General features: G+C 47.8%; 1 protein-coding gene across 1 annotated transcript; it reads right to left on the reverse strand.

Moving 5' to 3' along the window:
- Window positions 1–913: 913 nt before the first annotated feature.
- On the reverse strand, window positions 914–18,043 carry LOC144503025 (POU domain, class 5, transcription factor 1.1-like). Its single transcript, XM_078227529.1, has 5 exons — window positions 17,351–18,043; window positions 15,827–15,938; window positions 5,753–5,883; window positions 3,954–4,118; window positions 914–1,159 (listed from the first exon to the last, which is right to left on the reverse strand). Exons 1-5 carry the CDS (start codon window positions 18,041–18,043, stop codon window positions 914–916), a joined length of 1,347 nt encoding a protein of 448 aa, XP_078083655.1.
- Between the last annotated feature and the right edge of the window lie 534 nt (window positions 18,044–18,577).

Genomic DNA, 18,577 nt, shown 5'->3' on the forward strand with positions numbered 1-18,577 from the left:
CCCTCCATCCAAGTCTCAAATGGTGCCCCACTGCCTCTCCATCTCAAAACACAGCACTCCAGTTACTGATCTACCTGCTGGCATCACCTCATGTGGTCCAGTCCAGGAGTAGAGCAGAGGTGGTTGGTGTAAGGACTGGAGCTTGGTGGCTCAGCCTCACCTGAAGAAACTCAACAGACCCACTGCCTCGCCAACCTACTGCCAGACTGCAAAAGGGGCACTAAAACCTCTCCAACAATCCCTCAAAACTAGCCTAGCATCAGATTCTCCTCCCAAGCAGCTCTACAAACACAAGTGGAATGGGTCAAGACCATTATGTATTTGAGGCAGCAATGTTCCACCAGATGTCAACCCAGACACTGCATTCACACAGGTGAGTTACTCAGCAAACAAAGCTAGTTACAGACAAACACATGCACTTAGGGCAGATTTATTTAGACCAAGAATTTCCTTCTGGATGGGGCACCACATGAAGGAACACTCATCACCAAGTGGCTCAATGCAACCCGACAGTTTCATGCAAATGTTATAATTACAGTATTAAAATATTCAGATACAGCTTTCATGAAAAGATTACGAGAAGTAGAGAGAAGAGTATTTTATATTGCAAAACATCCAGCACATTAACGCCACCATTTCAATAAGTTAGCAAATTCCCCATTAAATATTTTTTTGTAAAAAGAATGGACCAAGTGTCCAATCCCATTCAGAATGGCAGAGTTGGGTCAGGGAGAAGGAAGAATTTGAGAGAACGGACAGGACGTGACAATGAGATTTAGTATCGGATGAATCCCTCACCTACTTCCTACACCCGAGGTAGTTTCGAGATAACAATCGGCCATATTCTACCAACTTGTATCACTGGAATCAAGAGTCCTTGCCCCCACATTGATAGGAACCCACCGATGATCGTCTAACTGGTGTGATTGCCCATGGAGACCACGGGGTGCAGAGCCTGGGGGAAGGGAGACATGTACATTGGAGGAGGTACCATAGCCGCACTGTATGCCTGGGTTACTATGGCCTCAGGTAACATCACAGCACCGGGAGACATGTGGAGTGGGCTCCCCTCATGGATTTGTACATCATTCTCCTCCATACACGGCAGCGTCATCCTCTTCCCCTTCTGTCTCCTATTGCAGAACCAAACTCGGATCACCTACAGGAAGAGACAGAATTTCGTTAGCCAGCCAGGTGCAGCATATCCCAGACAACTCAAACCTTCTGCCCAATAAGAAACCCATTCCTATATAGACCATCTAACCACCTCTTTCCCTCTCTATAACTCCTGTACTGAAGGAAGTGGCTTTCCATCACTGCCATCATTATTCCCCCAGAGTCCGCTGGAGTAGAGGCTGCCAAAGTCTCAATCCTTCTCTTTTCCAGGTGTGCAAGGTGAGGGGCAGCACAGTGCCACAGTGGTTAGCACTGCTGCCTCACAACGCCAAGGACCCGGGTTCAATTCCTAGCTTGGGTCACTGTCTGTGTGGAGTCTGCACATTCTCCCCATGTCTGCGTGGGTTTCCTCCCACGGTCCGAAAAACGTGCTGGTTAGGTGCATTGGCCATGCTAAATTCTCCCTCAGTGTACCCGAACAGGCGCTGGAGTATGGTGACTAGGGGATTTTCCAGTAACTTCATTGCAGTGTTAATGTAAGCCTACTAGTGATACTAATAACTAAACTTACAAAAACTTCCTCACCCCAAGTTGCTGCTTTATTTTGAATTACTTTTTCTAAAATATAAATGCACACAAATTTTTACATTAAACTCACTTATTTCTCCTGCAACACCGTCGCCATTTGCCCATTTTATCTGCTTTGTTGCTGTACCGTTGTTTGAAAAGGGGAAGGAAGGGATGGGGTAAATTAGTGCTGGTCGTTCAGCTTAACCTGGTGGTGGGAAAGACTAAGGCACAGATTAATCAGAGACAGGGGCCAGAACCCTACCAGCTCGCCCACCCAGAATCGGAGCGGGCGAGGGTCGGACAACGGAAATCTCAACAGACCTCGAGCGAGGCGGTAAAATCCCGTCCGTTGAGTGTGGAATTGTTCAGGAAAGGGAATTGCTCACTTGATTGAAGTGGTGTTTTTTTGAGGAGGTAACATGGAGGACTGATGAAGGTCTATGTGGGATTTTGACACAGCTGTTGACAAAGTTCCATGTGACAGACTGATCTGAAATTTAAATACAAATAGGATGCAAAAGGAAGTTGGGCTCCAAATGATCTCTGAGACAGGAAACAGAAGGGTGACGGATGGCTTTGCCCCTGGGTGGCTGTTTCCAGTGGGGTTCCACGGGGCTCAGAATTAGGTCCTTTGGTAGAAACCATGAACAACAATGATTCAGATTTAGACGGCGCCCTTGCTTAGTTTACAGGTGGTGCAAAAATTGGTCGTCTGTTTGATAGTGAGGAACAAAACTATAGATGGCAGCAAGATATCACTGGAGACGCCAGGTACGCAAAAACGTGATAAATAATAAAGAAACAATATTTGGAGAGGGAGAATGCAGCTGTGGAACTCAATAATGGCAAGATACTGAGACGTGTAAAAGGACAGAGGGAAAGTTAAGTGCATGTCCACATCCCCACCCACCAAGGTCCAGTGGAGAAGGTGGTCAAGACAACATAGGGGATAATTGTTTCTATTGGCCAAGAAAGAGTATGGAGCAGTGAGGTGATGCTACAATGTATAGAACACTAGTTAGGCCACAGCTAGAGCACTGCATCCAGTTCTAGTCTCTGCATCACGGGAGGGATCTGATTACACTATCCACCATTCTCAGAACCCCCATTTTTCATCCAATTATTGGCGCTCAGTGACATCATCTAAAAACACATCGGGTTCCACACGACAAGAAAGATTTGCATTTATATAGCACCTTTCACAATCTCACGAGCTCTCAGCATGCTTTACAGTGTTACATTCAGTGGGGACAGATGTGGGATCATTACCACCCCTTGACCAATCACAATAGGAAGCATGTTTGCAGTTGTTTTAACCCCTTCAGTGCTGTGACTTACAAAAGTTTAACAGTTTAAATCAAAATAAAGGATAAATATTTGCTTAATCATAAAACCCTAAACGTAAGTGCAACAAACACTCTCTCCTCATCTGCACACACAAGAAGGAACATTTAACATGAACTTTGATTCATTAAAGGATCAATAATGTTGCTTCAATGAGCAGTCCTCAACTTGGTTGTGGAAAGGTCACAGGTCGGAAAGATTCTTTTGGTTCACTGAAAGACAGACAGAGGTTGGAAGCTTTGGACATTCTGGTCGAAGTTGGGTCCGAGCTCTAATGAATCAGCTGACTGTCGGCTGTTAAAATACAATTAACGGACTTTTTGGAATCACAAGCTGCTTTCTGTCATTAGACTATGGTGTCAGTGTTCTCCATGGTCCGCACAATGATTTGCTGTCATAAGCTGCGGTCACACATGAACATTCCAGTTATGAAAAGCCTCCAAATGTCTTTTGTGTATTTCCATCTTCCTAATATGGGCATACAACATGACCGCAGCAGCCAATGAAGAACTTGGGAGTCACTTGTAATGTGGCTCCCAGTCTGGCAACACCTCAATATTGGGGATCCTCATCCTTTCTTTAAATTCTTCTATATCTCGACGAGTTCATCCAGCCCCAGGACGCTCAGAGCTCTGTGCACCTCTGGCCTCTCGTACATCTCATGCCCATCCCACCATCACTGGCAGCCTTGCCTTCAGCTGCTGCGATGCCAGGCTCTGGAATTCCTTCCGTAAACCAATCCTTCCTTTTAAAGGCACTCCATGAAACCTTTGCCTTTGACCAAGATTTTAATCAGCTTTCCCAATATCTATGGTAGAGGGTCGAAATTTGTTCCAGACAATTTCCTTGAAGTGCATCGGGAATTTACTTTGGTTAAAGACACGGAATAAATGCAATCCAATGGGAGGCACAGAGCCACTCACCTCCTTGTCCAATTGGAGATCCTCAGCAATCTGGGAGATTTCTTCGCTGGTGGGTTTGGGACATTTCATGAAGTAGGTCTCCAAGTTCCTCTTCACACCATTCTCAATGCTGGTTCTCCTCTTCCGTTTCCTGGACTGATCCAGAACCTGCTCCACGTTACAAATCTTGAGGAGGTGGCGGAGATAAGGATCAAATAGCAACCATTAGATTTTGAACTTTGCAATGAAAGGATAGAAAGGTGAACCTATGCTCATATCTCCCAGAGGTTTACCCTGCGTGCAGCCTGAGGCAAGACTTCATTCACTTCATTATTTACTTGCGCAGTATACCCACACCAAGAGATCTTCCAATGTAAGAGATCCAGGGAATCACCAATATTAAACTCACCACCAATGTGAACAGGTAAAGTAACCGCAGGCTGAAAACGGGTGTAACTATCAGAAGTTTGGCCAAATTCGATAAAAAGACCAATCAGACGGACCTGAGATCCAGTGATAAATATTGGGACGGTCAGGTGATTCAGTAAACTTGGATATCTCAAAATCTTTGGCTATTTCATGGTGAGTTTAATTGTAGCTACCTCTTCTCTGAGCAGATTCTCGGATATTAAAAAGATTGGCACATGGAAGTTTTATGTTCCAATCATAAACCGCAGCTTTTACATTCATTCACTGCATTCTTCCTAGTCTAACATATTATCAGACACAGTAACAGAAGAGATTCTCAAACCATCGCTGCATTGGGTGAGGATGAAATAGTTGTGATGGTTTCTAAAGTGCACAGAAGATTCAGGCCTCAGCCTGGGAAACGGTTGGTGCTCCTGCCCATTTTAATCGTGGGAACTTCACACACGGAAGACATCATTAAACAGGAGTGCACTCAAATCCTGTGGAAACCCTCCCCACACTCTGCCATCCCCAGTAAAACCTTTCCCCATTCAACTCTCCTCCAGCAATACCCTCCCCCAGCAATACCCTCCCCCAGCAATACCCTCCCCGCACCAGTTAACCCCCCCACTCCCCCTCCACCAGTAACTCCCCCTCCCCACACCCCTCCATCAGTAACTCCCCCTCCCCACTCCCCCTCCACCAGTAACTCCCCCTTCCCCCACCCTCTCCACCAGTAACTCCCCCTCCCCACTCCCCCTCCACCAGTAACTCCCCCTCCCCACTCCCCCTCCACCAGTAACTCCCCCTCCCCACACCCTCTCCACCAGTAACTCCCCCTCCCCCACACCCCCTCCGCCAGTAACTCCCACCACACCTACCCCCCCCCCCCCCCACCCCGCCACCCACACCCCCTCCACCAGTAAAATACTTTGCAGAAACTGTCTACACTCACAGAGGGTTCTCCACCCAGTCCAGGTGGCACTGGGTGGGGTACAGTGATAACGTCACTGAACTAGTAATCCAGAGGCAAGCTAATGCTCTGCAAACATAGGTTCAAATCCCACCGTGGAATCGGATGGAATTGAAATTCAGTAAATAAATTTGAAATATATAAAGCTGGTCTCAGCAATGGTGACCACAAAACTATCATCGATTGTCATAAAAACTAATCTGGTTCACTAATGACCTTCAGAGAAGGAAATCTGCCGTCCTTACCCAGTGACTCCAGATCTACTAATGTGATTGAATCTTAACTGGCCACTGAAATGGCTGCGCCAAACCACACACAGTTCAGGGGCAATTAGAGATGGGTCACAAATACTGGCCTTGTCAGTGATGCCCACATCCTGGGGAATACAGAAAAAGACACCAATGACATTATGAGTTTTACACCGACGATAGACTCCTACCTCATGCAGACTGCCATTGTTCTCAGCATCATTGAGCCAGCGCTGAAGTATTGGTTTCAGTTTGCACATGTTTTTGAAACTCAGCTGGAGTGCTTCAAACCTGCAGATTGTTGTCTGACTGAACATCTTCCCTAAGAGAGCAGAACAAAAGTCAGTCAGTCAGCTTCTGGAAGAGAAGGCAAGTGAACAACTCACTGCAAAATAGAAGGCAGAACTGTCCATATCACAATGATCAGAAACCAGTCCCTGCTGGACTCTGTGTCGATGCAACAGCATAGAATCCCTACAGTGCCAACATGGACTGAGGGGCCGAATGGCCCCTTCTGTGCAGTGATGGCCCTATGACATTATATTGATAAATGGGCAAAATCTGGCAAATGGATTTCAATCTGTAACATTATTTACTGAGAATCATAGAATCCCTACAGCGTAGAAGGAGGCCATTCGCCCATCGAGTCTGTACCGACCACAATCCCACAAAGGCCCTATTCCCGTAACCCCCCATATTTACCCTGCTAATCCCCCTGACACCAAGGGGTAATTTAGCATGGCCAATCAACCTAACCCGTACATCTTTGGACTGTGGGAGGAAACTGGAGCACCCGGAGGAAACCCACGCAGACACGGGGAGAACGTGCAAACTCCACACAGACAGTGACCCGAAGCCAGAATTGAACCTGGGTCCATGCGCTGGAGGCAGCAGCGCTAACCACTGTGCCACCATGCTGCATCAATAGGTCCTTCCACTGACAATACAGTTTACAGCACTATTGCGAAAAGATGCGCCAACCTGCAAGTTCAAAGAGGAACGAGTGATACTAAGCCACACCAGATCCCACACACATGTAGCCAGGTCACTTAGAACAGTTTAATCTCAATGATACAAGACAAGCACAAAGCTCTGAGCCAGTTTTGTCTGTCAGGGACCTCAGTTCAAAATGCATGTGTGCATGGAGTTAGTACTGAGCTGTTATAATAATCAGCTTCAGTACCCGGTTTAGACCAGGAAGTGGCAGGAGAGATTCTATTCCCAATTGTTACCCCTTCGCTCCTGTGAATTTGACCGTGGATGTTAGGTGAGGGCCCACCCAAAGTGCAAATAACCTCATCACAGCTCAGACGCTGTGGGCGGAATTCTCCCAAAAAATCTCTTAAGTTTTTGCTGGTGCCAGTACAGAGCGAGACTGCGGATAGTTGGGAACCTGTCTCGGGGGCAGGGAATTCATATGGTGTTCGTGGAAGTGGAAATGAATAGGGTTGGGAAGCATTTTCCGATCAGGGCCAGTGTGATCTCCTGGACTCGTTTCGATCGCCTCAGGGGGTCGGAGAGGAATTTCCCAGATTTTTTTTCCCCATATTGGCCCTGGGGTTTTCACTCTGGGTTTTCGCCTCTCCCTGGAGATCACATGGTCTGGAATGGGGGGGTGGGGGTGAGTTAATAGGTTGTGATGAACAAAGCATCGTAGCTGTGAGGGACAGCTCGGTGGATAGGATATTAGGATGTAGATAGGCTGGAAAATTGGGCGGGGATCCTGGATTCAGGATTCAATCCTGGACTGGGGAGCGGCGCGGGCTTGGAGGGCCGAAGGGCCTGTTCCTGTGCTGTATTGTTCTTTGTTCTTTTGTTCTAAGTGTTGAATTCACGCGAAAACTGGAGTAATTTACGCTGGTTTTTCCAGTGTGAATTCAGAGAAGAATCTCCCACACTTTATGCAATGCAGAGTGCACCAGTGTGAATTTCAGGGGGCGGGGTCTATTCCCGCAGGAGAGGATGAAATCAGCGTGCTGAGTGGGCCACTGCGCATGTGCCTGTCAGTGCCGAGATCGTGCGCAGTGGCCCTGCACTGCCGGCCTCCCGATTGTAGGCCAGCTCAATCGCTGACCAGCCTCGCGACCCCCACAACGCCGGTTCTCTGCCCCCTCCCCACCCCAGCCTGGTTGCTGGCCCTCCAACCATTTCCGAGCTCAGGCCGGACATCCCCTCCAGGCCTGCTGCGATCTCCAGCCCCCCCAACTGATCCCTCACCTCCCCTCCCACCCAAGATTATTCCACTCCCCCACCGCCGCCATGCCGACCCCCTCCCCCCAAGCAGGCTGGCCACCTGCCCCCCCCCCCCCCAGCTGACATCCCTCCCCAGCCTATCCGGATCGTTGACCTCCCTGCGTGCTTCCCCCACCAAACCCTATGCAGAGTAGAGGTACCCCCTGGGCATTGGCACTTTGCCCCTTGGACAGTGCCAGGGGGCACAGGCTGGCATTGGCAGGGGGCCAATGCCAAGGGCCCCGGCACCTGACTCTCAGGGGAGGCCCCCGATTGCCCCCCTTCACTCCAGCAGAGTCAGGGCAAGCCTGAGCTGTCTTTCAATGAGATCACTGTTTATCTGCAACCTCAACTTCACTTTCCCACCCAATATCCATACCCTTTGAACTCCTAAAAGAGTCCAGAATTCCAATGAATCTCAGCCTTGAATATACTCCAAATCAACATTTCGAACACTCTGTGGACACTGAGTGAAGAAAATTCTCCTCATCCCAGTCCTAATTGGCCTATCTCTTACCGAGTCTATGTCCCCTTGTCCTTTACTCTCCAGCCCAGGCACCAGCATCTCTCCATCAAGCCCTCCCAGAATCCTATGTGTTTCAATGTGATCACCTCTCATTCTTCTAAAGTCCAGTGCACCGTCCAGTTCAACTCAATCTCTCCAACAGCTGATGCACCCCCTCCAAGGCAAGTATTTCCTTCTCCAATTAGATGTCAAAACTGTGCACAGTATTCCAGGGATAGTCTCACCTTTGATCTCTTTGACCCTGGGCGGGATTTACGGCCTCACTCGGGTGAGATTGGAAATTCCCGCCCTAGATCAATGGAGGTTCCTGTTGTCGGACCCTCGCCTGCGCCAATTCCGTGGTGGGCAAGATTGTAGAATTCCAGCCCCATGTCAAATTGTGTGTGGCTTGGGTAATAATCCAGAGATTCCTGCCCTTTGAGATTTGCTTATTATATCATTAATTCCGACATGAGTAATGAATCTTCCGCTTCGCCCTCTTTTTCAGCTGGGAGGGAGTCAGGAATCCGTAAAGGAAAGAGTGAATATAACTTGGTCAGGTTGTAATTGCACCCTCCCTCTGGTGGTGGTGCTGCAGGAGATGTATTTATAAAAACATCAGGGCGTACTCCTGATCTAATTATTTCTGCCTTTAAAACTGCTTCACCCAGGAACTATCCTCAGTCTTTGCTTCAATAAAATACAATGGATTTTACAGCTTCGTTGGTACTTGGTAGTGTGGATGAACAGAGGGACCTGGATGTCCATGTGCATAGATCCCTGAAAGTTGGCACCCAGGTTGATAGGGTTGTTAAGAAGGCGTACGGTGTGTTAGCTTTTATTGGTAGAGGGATTGAGTTTTGGAGCCAGGAGGTCATGCTGCAACTGTACAAAACTCTGGTGCGGCCGCATTTGGAGTATTGTGTACAGTTCTGGTCGCCGTATTATAGGGAAGATGTGGAAGTGTTGGAAAGGGTGCAGAGGAGATTTACCAGGATGTTGCCTGGTATGGTGGGAAAATCGTATGAGGAAAGGCTGAGGGGCTTGAGGTTGTTTTCGTTAGAGAGAAGAAGGTTAAGAGGTGACTTAATAGAGGCATACAAGATGATCAGAGGATTAGATAGGGTGGATAGTGAGAGCCTTTTTCCTCGGTTGGTGATGGCTAGCACGAGGGGACATAGCTTTAAATTGAGGGGTGAGAGATATAAGACAGATGTTAGAGGTAGGTTCTTTACTCAGAGAGTAGTAAGGGCATGGAATGCCCTGCCTGCAGCAGTAGTGGACTCGTCAACATTAAGAGCATTCAAATGGTTATTGGATAAACATATGGATGATATTGGAATAGTGTAGATTAGAGGGGCTTTAGATTGGTTCCACTGGTCGGCACAACATCGAGGGCTGATGGGCCTGTACTGCGCTGTGATGTTCTATGTTCTATGTTCATCCCGAAACTGTAGAATCCCGCCTGAGGCAAATGGACCTTCCTATGCTCCGCCTCTTGCCCGCTCCGATTCCCATGGCGGGCGGGGCAGTAAAATTCCAGCCAATATATTTAAGTAAACCATTTGTCAAAAGGTGCATGGTTCACTCAAAATCTTCTGCACAACAGTTAGTAATGGGTAAGGGTGCTGTGGTGTTTTCCAGGGCGGCACGGTGCACAGAGGTTAGCACTGCTGCCTCACAGCACCAGGGACCCGGGTTCAGTTCCCAGCTTGGCTCGCTCTGTGTGTGGAGTTTGCACGTTCTCCCCGTGTCTGCGTGGGTTTCCTCCGGGTGCTCCGGTTTCCTCCCAGTCTGAAAGACGTGCTGGTTAGGTGCATTGGCCATGCTAAATTCTCCCTCAGTGTACCCGAACAAGCGTCGGAGTGTGGCGACTAGGGGATTTTCACAGTAACTTCATTGCAGTGTTAATGTAAGCCTACTTGTGACACTAATAAAATAAACTTTAAAAAGTATTTGCAAAGGCTATGTACAAACAGCCCGTTTGCCCGGGTACGTCAAGGCTTCATTTTACCTGGATTCACAAAACGCTTGTGGCAAGGTTCCTGCTCAGATGAAGATTCACAAAAGGGGGTTAAGACAGCGGCAATAACCGCCCAGTTATATAAAAATAAAACTAGGGAATTACAAACTTTTCTTAAGCAGAGAACTTTCCTGGTCCTGGTTGAAAAGGAGAAGTATTGAAAGTGGAATTATTTGCCGAGATACTGAAATCATGCGGGGCTCACGGTGAGGGACAGCACAGCCAGCTTCAGATCTCCATGGTTACCGGGTCATTAAGGGCCAATGTAATCCTTCTGGTGAATTTGGTAAAAGGATTGTGAGCGAAACAAGCTGCTGGATGGTGAGGAGGGCAGATGTGGGCCAAATCCTCCTCGTCACACAGCGAGCGAGTGTACTACAACAGTGAATGGACTCACAAAGCAGCTTCCGCACGGGGTTGCAAGACAAACTCCTTTGCTGGAAGGATTGTAAATTACTCTTTCCTCCTTCACATCTGTGCCTCACTCCCCCCATCATGAGGTAAGACCCCAGGATGTCTCGCAGTGCTTTATAACCAATGAGGAGCTCCTGAAGCCGGTTTCAGTTGCAGCCACGGAGCTGATGGTAGGACAGGACTTGGTGCAGGTTAAGATAAGATCAGACTTCTGGCTGAATTCAAGCGGAGGTCAAAAGATGAAAGTCAAATAACAAGAAAATCAGGAAGTGCTGGATATACTCTGGCAGCATCCGCAGAGAGGGTGGGGGGTTGGGGGGGGAGGGGCTTGTGGACAAAGCCGACGTTATCTTGGTTTCTTTCTCCACAATGCTTCCAGAACTTTCCCTCTTTGTTTCAGAATTCAGCATTTTGCTTCTGTTAACAGAATCCGCCAGTTGTTCACACACTACCTTCTAGCTGGCTCGCTTGGAAACATAAGCAAATCATAGAAGAATCATAGAATCCCTACAGTGCAGAAAGAGGCCATTCGGCCCATTGAGCCTGCACTGACAAAAATCCCACCCAGGCCCTATCCCCGAAACCATGTGTTTACCCTAGCTAGTCCCCCTGACACTAAGGGGCAATTTAGCATGGCCAATCCATCTAACCAGCACATCTTTCGGACTGTGGGAGGAAACCGGAGCACCCAGAGGAAACCCACGCAGACATGGGGAGAATGTGCAGATTCTGCACAGACAGTGGCCCAAGCCAGAAATCGAACCCGGGTCCCTGGAGCTGTGAGGCAGCAATGCGAACCACTGTGTCACCTTGCTGCCCATTGCACAAATTAATTATCCCCATAGTCAATAGTCAGATATTTGTCCGGGGACAGTGATCTGGGTGGCTGGAGCACTCTCTGATCAGGGCAATCAAACACATATTACTTACTCCCACATCGGAACTGGAATTGCAATAGAAATTCCATCAATCCCAAATGAATATGTATACGGCACAACTTCAGACAAAAGACTGCATCCAACGAAATGGCACCTTGATTCAGTTGATGGTGCCCTTGCCACTGGAGGATTGCACATACAAGCTGCATTCGCACACACTATCTAATCGGTACTGAGAATGCTGCATAACCAGCTGCATCATTCAACAAACGCCCTTGGTCCTTCTGTTCAACAATAGATTGCCTGGCGCTACAGTATTCAAATAAACCTTTCACCAGTGCCCTACCTCAGACACCACCAAAAACATCTCACTGGCATTTAAAGGGGCTTCCTGTAAGCTATCAGCATAATTGTCCATGGCTACAGTGACTGCGCTACAATGATACAGGAGGCCACTCGGCCCAGTGTCCGTGCCATCTCTGCAGTGCTATCCAATTATCTCTTGCTCCTCCTGCCATTTCTCCATAGCCTTACACGTTGCTCTCCATCCCCTGCACCCTCCCCCTCGGCTCCTTCAAGTATTTATCCAATTCCTTCTGAAAATGATGAATCATCCACCTTTCTGTGTATTCCAGATCGTAACCGCAGAAAAATTATTCTCAGCTTTCCTGATGCTTTTGCACCCACTCTCCGAAAGAAGGGAGAGGTAGTGGGAGCAGATACGGTAGTGACTTTTAAGGGGCATCTGGACAAATACATGAATAGGATGGGAATAGGGGGATATGGTCCTCGGAAGGGTAGGGGGTTTTAGTTCAGACAGGCAGCATGGTTGGTGAAGGATTGGAGGGCCAAAGGGCCTGTTCCTGTGCTGTAATTTTCTTTGTTCGTTGTACCCAGGCCCTATCCCCATGACCCCACATATTTACCTCCACTAATCCCCCTAACCTAATCATCCTGGGACACAAAGGATCAATTTAGCATGGAGAATCCATCTAACCCGCACATCTTTGGAATGTGGGAGGAAACCGGAGCACCCGGAGGAAACCCACACAGACATGGAGAGAATGTGCAGACTCTGCACAGACAGTGACCCAAGGCCAGAATTGAACCCGTGTCCCTGGCACTGTGAGGCAGCAGTGCTAACCACTGTGCCGCCCATTGTGCCACCCATTTTCTTCTTTATTGAATCTCTCAGGTATCCCCAGTCCAAGGTGAATGACTCTAGCTTCACTAGCTCATGGATGTAAAGTGTTGAGCAAGGTAATAATAAGAGGAAGGTCTCAGGCTCAGCTCCCAAATGGAAGAAAGAGGAGAAAAATCAATTTCAATCTAGATCAGTCTCCAGTGAGCCCCAACTTGAACCAGGTGTCAAGGAAGGAGAGGCCAAGAGGCGGCTTGGTTCAAGTTGGACTGATTGGGCAAGGTGCAAAAGGCCATACCCTCTCAAGGCTCCCAGTAATGGCCATTTGAGGAAGGAAGCAGAGATTTAGACACCCATGGAGCCATTGTCCCAGTGGGGGAGTCGATGCTTGGAATGAAATGCACAAAAAAAGATGCGAGTTCTCCTGCTGGACAGCAGCCAACTGTACACTGCATTTACAACTGTACAGCTATCAATGGGCCCCATTTCTACATCACTCCTGTCCCTGGGGAATAACATGAGCCATCGCATGTTGCCAGCAATGAGACAGGACCATCTCTATTCGGTCATTTCAACATTAATATAATGTCAAGCCATTGTGAAACTTCAGGGTTCCTGAACATTTGTCATCTTAACTTCAAAATATTCCAAAAACAAAAGTCCTACTCTCTTCCTCACTGGTCCCAAAACACTCGGAAGTAGAATGCTGTACATGCTCAATACTTGGACAAAGCTTCTGCGTGGGTTTCCTCCGGATGCTCCAGTTTCCTCCCACAATCCAAAGATGTGCGGGTTAGGTTGATTGGCCATGATAAATTGCCCCTTAGTGTCAGGGAATTAGCAGGGTAAATATGTGGGGTTGCGGGAATAGGGCCTGGGTGGGATTGTGGTTGGTGCAGCGTTGATGGGCCGAATGGCCTCCTTCTGCACTGTAGGGATTCTATGATTAAACTAGATGAGGTTCAGAGTAACAAGACTTTACTGTGTGGGCTGTCCAAATCAAATTGAAAGTCAGTGAGGCGCCTTTATTTTATAGCTAAAAGCAATAGCAAAAATCGTTTCATTTTGCTTCTGATTTTTGCAATTTACATTTATAGAACACCATTTACAATGAAAAATGCCTCAAGGTACTTCAGGGGTGTAGCCAGACAAACATACACAAGAGCAAAATAATGAGGTGGGCTTTAAGTATAATCCTCCAAAGGGTGAAGGGGTTTCAATATAGCAAATCATTCCAAGGTACTGAATAGGAACACAATCAGCCCCACAGCCAGGCAGAGCAGTGAGCCGAGCGGTGAGCAGGGAATTGGTGTGAGCTGGCTTACTGGTTTACTCCCACTCACCTGACGAAGGAGCAGCGCTCCGAAAGCTAGTGGCTTTTGCTACCAAATAAACCTGTTGGACTTTAACATGAGCTCGAGTCCGTGAAGGGTGGAAGAGGAGAGATCAGCCTGGAGAGGACTGGAGGCTGCCCCTGAGGTAGCAAAGTATGGAGAAGGTGTCCACAGACCGAAAGGCTGTTTCGGGGCGGAGACAGGATGGGTTACAGGCTTGTATTGTTTTCTTCAGAACAGAGAAGGTTGAGGGCAGACATGATTGAGGTGCATAAAATTATGAGGAGTACGGACAGGGGGAGTAGGAAACAGCTGTTCCCCTTTGTTGAGGGATCAATCACGAGGGGACAGATTTTTAGGGTGAAAGGCAGGAGATTCAGAGGGAATTTGAGGGAAAAAAATCACTCAGAGGGTGATGGGAATCTGGAATGCACTACCTGGGAAGGAAGTGGAGGCCAAAAACCTTACAGCCTTTAAAAAATATTTGGATGAGCACTTGAAATATCATAACATTCAAGGATGTGGGACAAGTGCAGGAAAATGGAGTTAACATGACTAGTTATTGTTGATGGGTCAAAGGGCCTTTTCTGTGCTGTACAACTCTATGATTTTACATTGGAGATGGAAGTAGGCAGTCTCAGTGAAGGAGAGATTGAGAAGTGATGGGGAGGGGGGTTGGAAGAGGAGGCAAACTCCAGAATGTTGGGTTCAGGCAGATACAGACATGGTCAATAACGTCGGGAGGGGAGGAAAGAGACAGAAATCTAAGGAATGACTAATTGGAAGGAGAGTGGAAGATGGCAGGCCTGGAAGAGATCAGAAAAGATAGGAAAGGAGTGTGAGGTTATGAAGGAATTTAAACAAGGTCCCAAATTTCGAATTGGAGGCATTGGGGGCCCAGGAGCCCATGGCAAGTCGGTGAGGAAAGGGGTGAACACAGTTTGGAATACAATACAAGAAGCAGAGTTTTGGACAAGGCAATTTTTTTTACAAAGAATAAGAGGCAAGCTTGCAAAAACCCTGACTTCTGCAATTCCAATCTCAACATTTGAGTTCACATTTTTTCCCCTCTGCTTTCCCCTCCCCCTTCCAAAATAGCTTAGAGAGAACAAGGTCACAATCCTATCAACTACATCATTCTTGATGAATCAATATTTCTCAAGACAATTCTGAATTTACCACAGCCGGTACTAACTCATCCTTTTAGAATCATAGAATCCCTACAGTGCAGAAGGAGGCCATTTGGCCCATCGAGTCTGCACCGACCACAATCCCACCATGGCCCTATCCCACGGTATTTACCCTGCTAGTCCCCTGACACTAAGGGGAAATTTAGCATTCCCAATCCACCTAACCCGCACATCTTTGGAGTGTGGGAGGAAACCCATGCAGACATGGGGAGAACGTGCAGACTCCACAATTCAGTCACCTGAGGCAGGAATTGAACTCGGGTCCCTGGCGCTGTGAGGCTGCAGTGCTTGCCATGCCACCCACTTATAAAATCACTGGCTCAAACCATAGCAAAGTGAAAATAGGAATTTTAAGGACGTGGAACATATTTTAAACAGCAGCTCCGGACTTGTTAACGTACGAGCATTGCTCCCTGAAAATTGCATAGGTAATGTAATGCAAATCCTTAATAGGATTAAAGCATTAATGGTTTTAACATCAAATATCCCAATAAACGTATACCACTCCTTCAGAAAGTAAAGGGACGCCAGGCTGCTTGTGCACTCACCATAGAGATTCCCCAAAGCTAATCCAACATCAGCCTGCGTGAAGCCAAGTGTAATCCTCTTGTGTTTCAGTTCTTTGGCAAACTGCTCCATTTTCTCTTTGGTCGGATATTCCTGGAATCACAAACATGGGGTGGTGGGAAGGAGGAGGGGGCGGGGGAAAGTTGCTATCTGGTCATATACCAAGAATTTTAAAAGTCAATTGAAAGTTAGGATGTGCAGCACAGAACCAGAAGGATACTGTGACCAAATTGTAAATGTTGTTCAAATTGATCTAAAGAGTCACCTCCAAGCACTCTAGAACACTTCAACAGGTAAGCTCTGCTAAACATGCACTGAAATCAGATATCTCACACTGGATACATAGAAACTAGAATCAGGAGTAGGCCATTCAGCCCTACGAGCCTGCTCCACCATTCATTATGATCATGGCTGATCATCGAATTCAATATCCTGATCCCGCCTTTCCCCATATCCCTTGATCCCTTTAGTCCCAAGAGCTGTATCTAATTTCTTCTTGAAATCACATGACATTTTGGCCTCAACTATTTTCTGTGGTAGTGAATTCCACACATTCACCACTCTCTGGGTGAAGACATTTCTCCTCACCTCAGTTCTATAAGGTTTATCCCTTATCCTAAACTATGACCCTTAGTTCTGGACTCCCCCACCATTGGAACATTCTTTCTGAATCTACCCTGTCTAGCCCCTGTTAGAATGTTATAAGTTTCTATGAGATCCCCTCTCACTCTTCTCAGCTCCAGTGAATATAATCCTAACCGGTTTAGTCTCTCCCTCAAATGACAGACCTGCCATCATCCCAAGATGTAATATCCAGGTTGGAAAAAGACACAAAAGTCTGAAGTCACGGACCAACGAATTCAAGAACAGCTTCTTCCCAGCTGCCACAGACTTTTGAATGGACCTACCTCGCACTAAGTTGATCTTTCTCTACACCATAGCTATGACTGTAACACTAATTCTGCACTCTCTTTTCCTTCTCTATGAACGGTATGCTTTGTCTGTATAGCGTGCAAGAAACAATACTTTTCACTATATACTAATTCATGTGACAATAATAAATCAAGTCAAAAACCTTGAAATTTTTCTGCACTCCCTCTACAACAAGGACATCCTCCTTCCTCAGATAAGGACACCAAAACTACACATAATACTCCAGGTGTGGCCTCACCCCAATGAGATTTTAGAATTTAAAGTTTAGACAATGCTCCAGGCGCACTTATCAAATATGGAAAGGTGGCACAGGAGTTGGAACACCCCAAAGAAACAGGCCAAATTTTGCAAAAGTTAGCCAAAGTTACAGAAGTTAAAAGTGTGACTTGGGAGCAGGCAAACCCAAGTTTCAAGGTTATTGCATCCAGCAAGCACGGCCCAGAGTAGACCTGGGAAGGTTAAAGCTATTTAACATGCTGTTACAGATGGAGGACATGTTGGCCTTTTATACTGCAGCCCAAGACAGTAAAAACAAAACTCCAAGCAGAACTGTGCTGTGAGCCACAGGTTACCTCCTCACTGTCGCTGGACTGTCCCTCCTCGCTGGTGGTCCCGGTAGATCCTGTGTTGGACTGGGCAGCTTGGCTGCTGTCACTCTGCTGGGACGGGCTGGGGTTACTGGGGTATATCTGCGGGGGCGAGGGGAAGTTGCCGAATCCGGGGTAGGTCTGGCTGGGAAGCGGCGCCGAGGAGGGGGAGGAGGAAGAGCTGGGGGTCGTGTTGGCCGAAGCGGCGAGGGCAGGCTGCCAGAAGGCACTGGTGCTCCATCGGTGGTTGTAGGAAGGGGCTGGGGCGCTGGGCGAGCCGTACCTCCCCTCCTGGGGGTAACCTCGGCATTCCTTCTCCGTCTTGACCTCCGGCCTGAGCAAGCCTGCCCCAGGGGCAGGGAGCTGGGAGGGGTGCCCAGTGCTGTGCCCAGTGCCATGGGCAGCTGCTGGCTCGGTGCCAGGGAATGGATACCAGTAAGCAGAGTGGGGCACGGCTGCACAGTCCCCCAGCTGGGTCTCAGAGTGGCCATACTCCCCTTTCAGAGCTGGGAAGGGAAAGAGATACTGGGCGGAGATGGCATTGTAACCAGGTTTATAAAACTGGGGGCTTACATCCTGAGCCACCCCCTGGCCAAAAGGCAGCACAGGGGGTCTATCCGGGGAGGACATTGCCCGGCTCACACTTGCCCCTTGCCCAGGGCTAATGGACCGAGACATTTTCCAGGAGGCTAGTCCACACTCTACCTCCCCACCTACCTACAGAGACCCATCACTGAACAAGTCAAACCTCACAGCTTCTTGACCCGGGGTGGGGGGGGGGGTTCAGCTTGACTGAGCAGCTTGATTGGATCAATGTGTTAATTGAAACCCTTCTTATTGGCGCTGGCTGGCTGGGGGTGGGGGGGAGAGGTGGAGGTGGAGGTGTGAATGAACTTGATGCTCTTGTTGCTCTGGCCTCTTGTCTCTGTGGCCTGTGAGTTTCAGAATACAAACATCAGATTCAATAAAGTAGCCAAAATCTAAACGGTGGACTGATACTAAATGATCCCCATCCCCTCCCATTACCAAATGTATTCATGTGGGTGTGGGTCATGCTGTAAAAACAACTCCAACTAACAGCGACATTGTCAACTTAATATGAAGGATTTAAAATACATTGGAAGGATCCTCATTGAAGGATAACTTTATGGGGGAGGGGGTGGATTCACCACGTTCAGGTTGTAATTTAAAATGCTACTGCTTTCTAAATGT

This window comes from Mustelus asterias, chromosome 13 (assembly GCF_964213995.1).
Source record: "Mustelus asterias chromosome 13, sMusAst1.hap1.1, whole genome shotgun sequence".
Taxonomy (NCBI): Eukaryota; Metazoa; Chordata; class Chondrichthyes; order Carcharhiniformes; family Triakidae; genus Mustelus; species Mustelus asterias.

Coding starts and splice junctions, on each gene's coding strand:
- LOC144503025 (XM_078227529.1), bottom strand. CDS start 18,043: ATGTCTCGGTCCATTAGCCCTGGGCAAGGGGCAAGTGTGAGCCGGGCA. Junction 5,884..15,826: donor AGCTTTGGGGAATCTCTATG/GTGAGTGCACAA, acceptor CTGCTCTCTTAG/GGAAGATGTTCAGTCAGACA. Junction 4,119..5,752: donor ACAATGGCAGTCTGCATGAG/GTAGGAGTCTAT, acceptor CACCTCCTCAAG/ATTTGTAACGTGGAGCAGGT.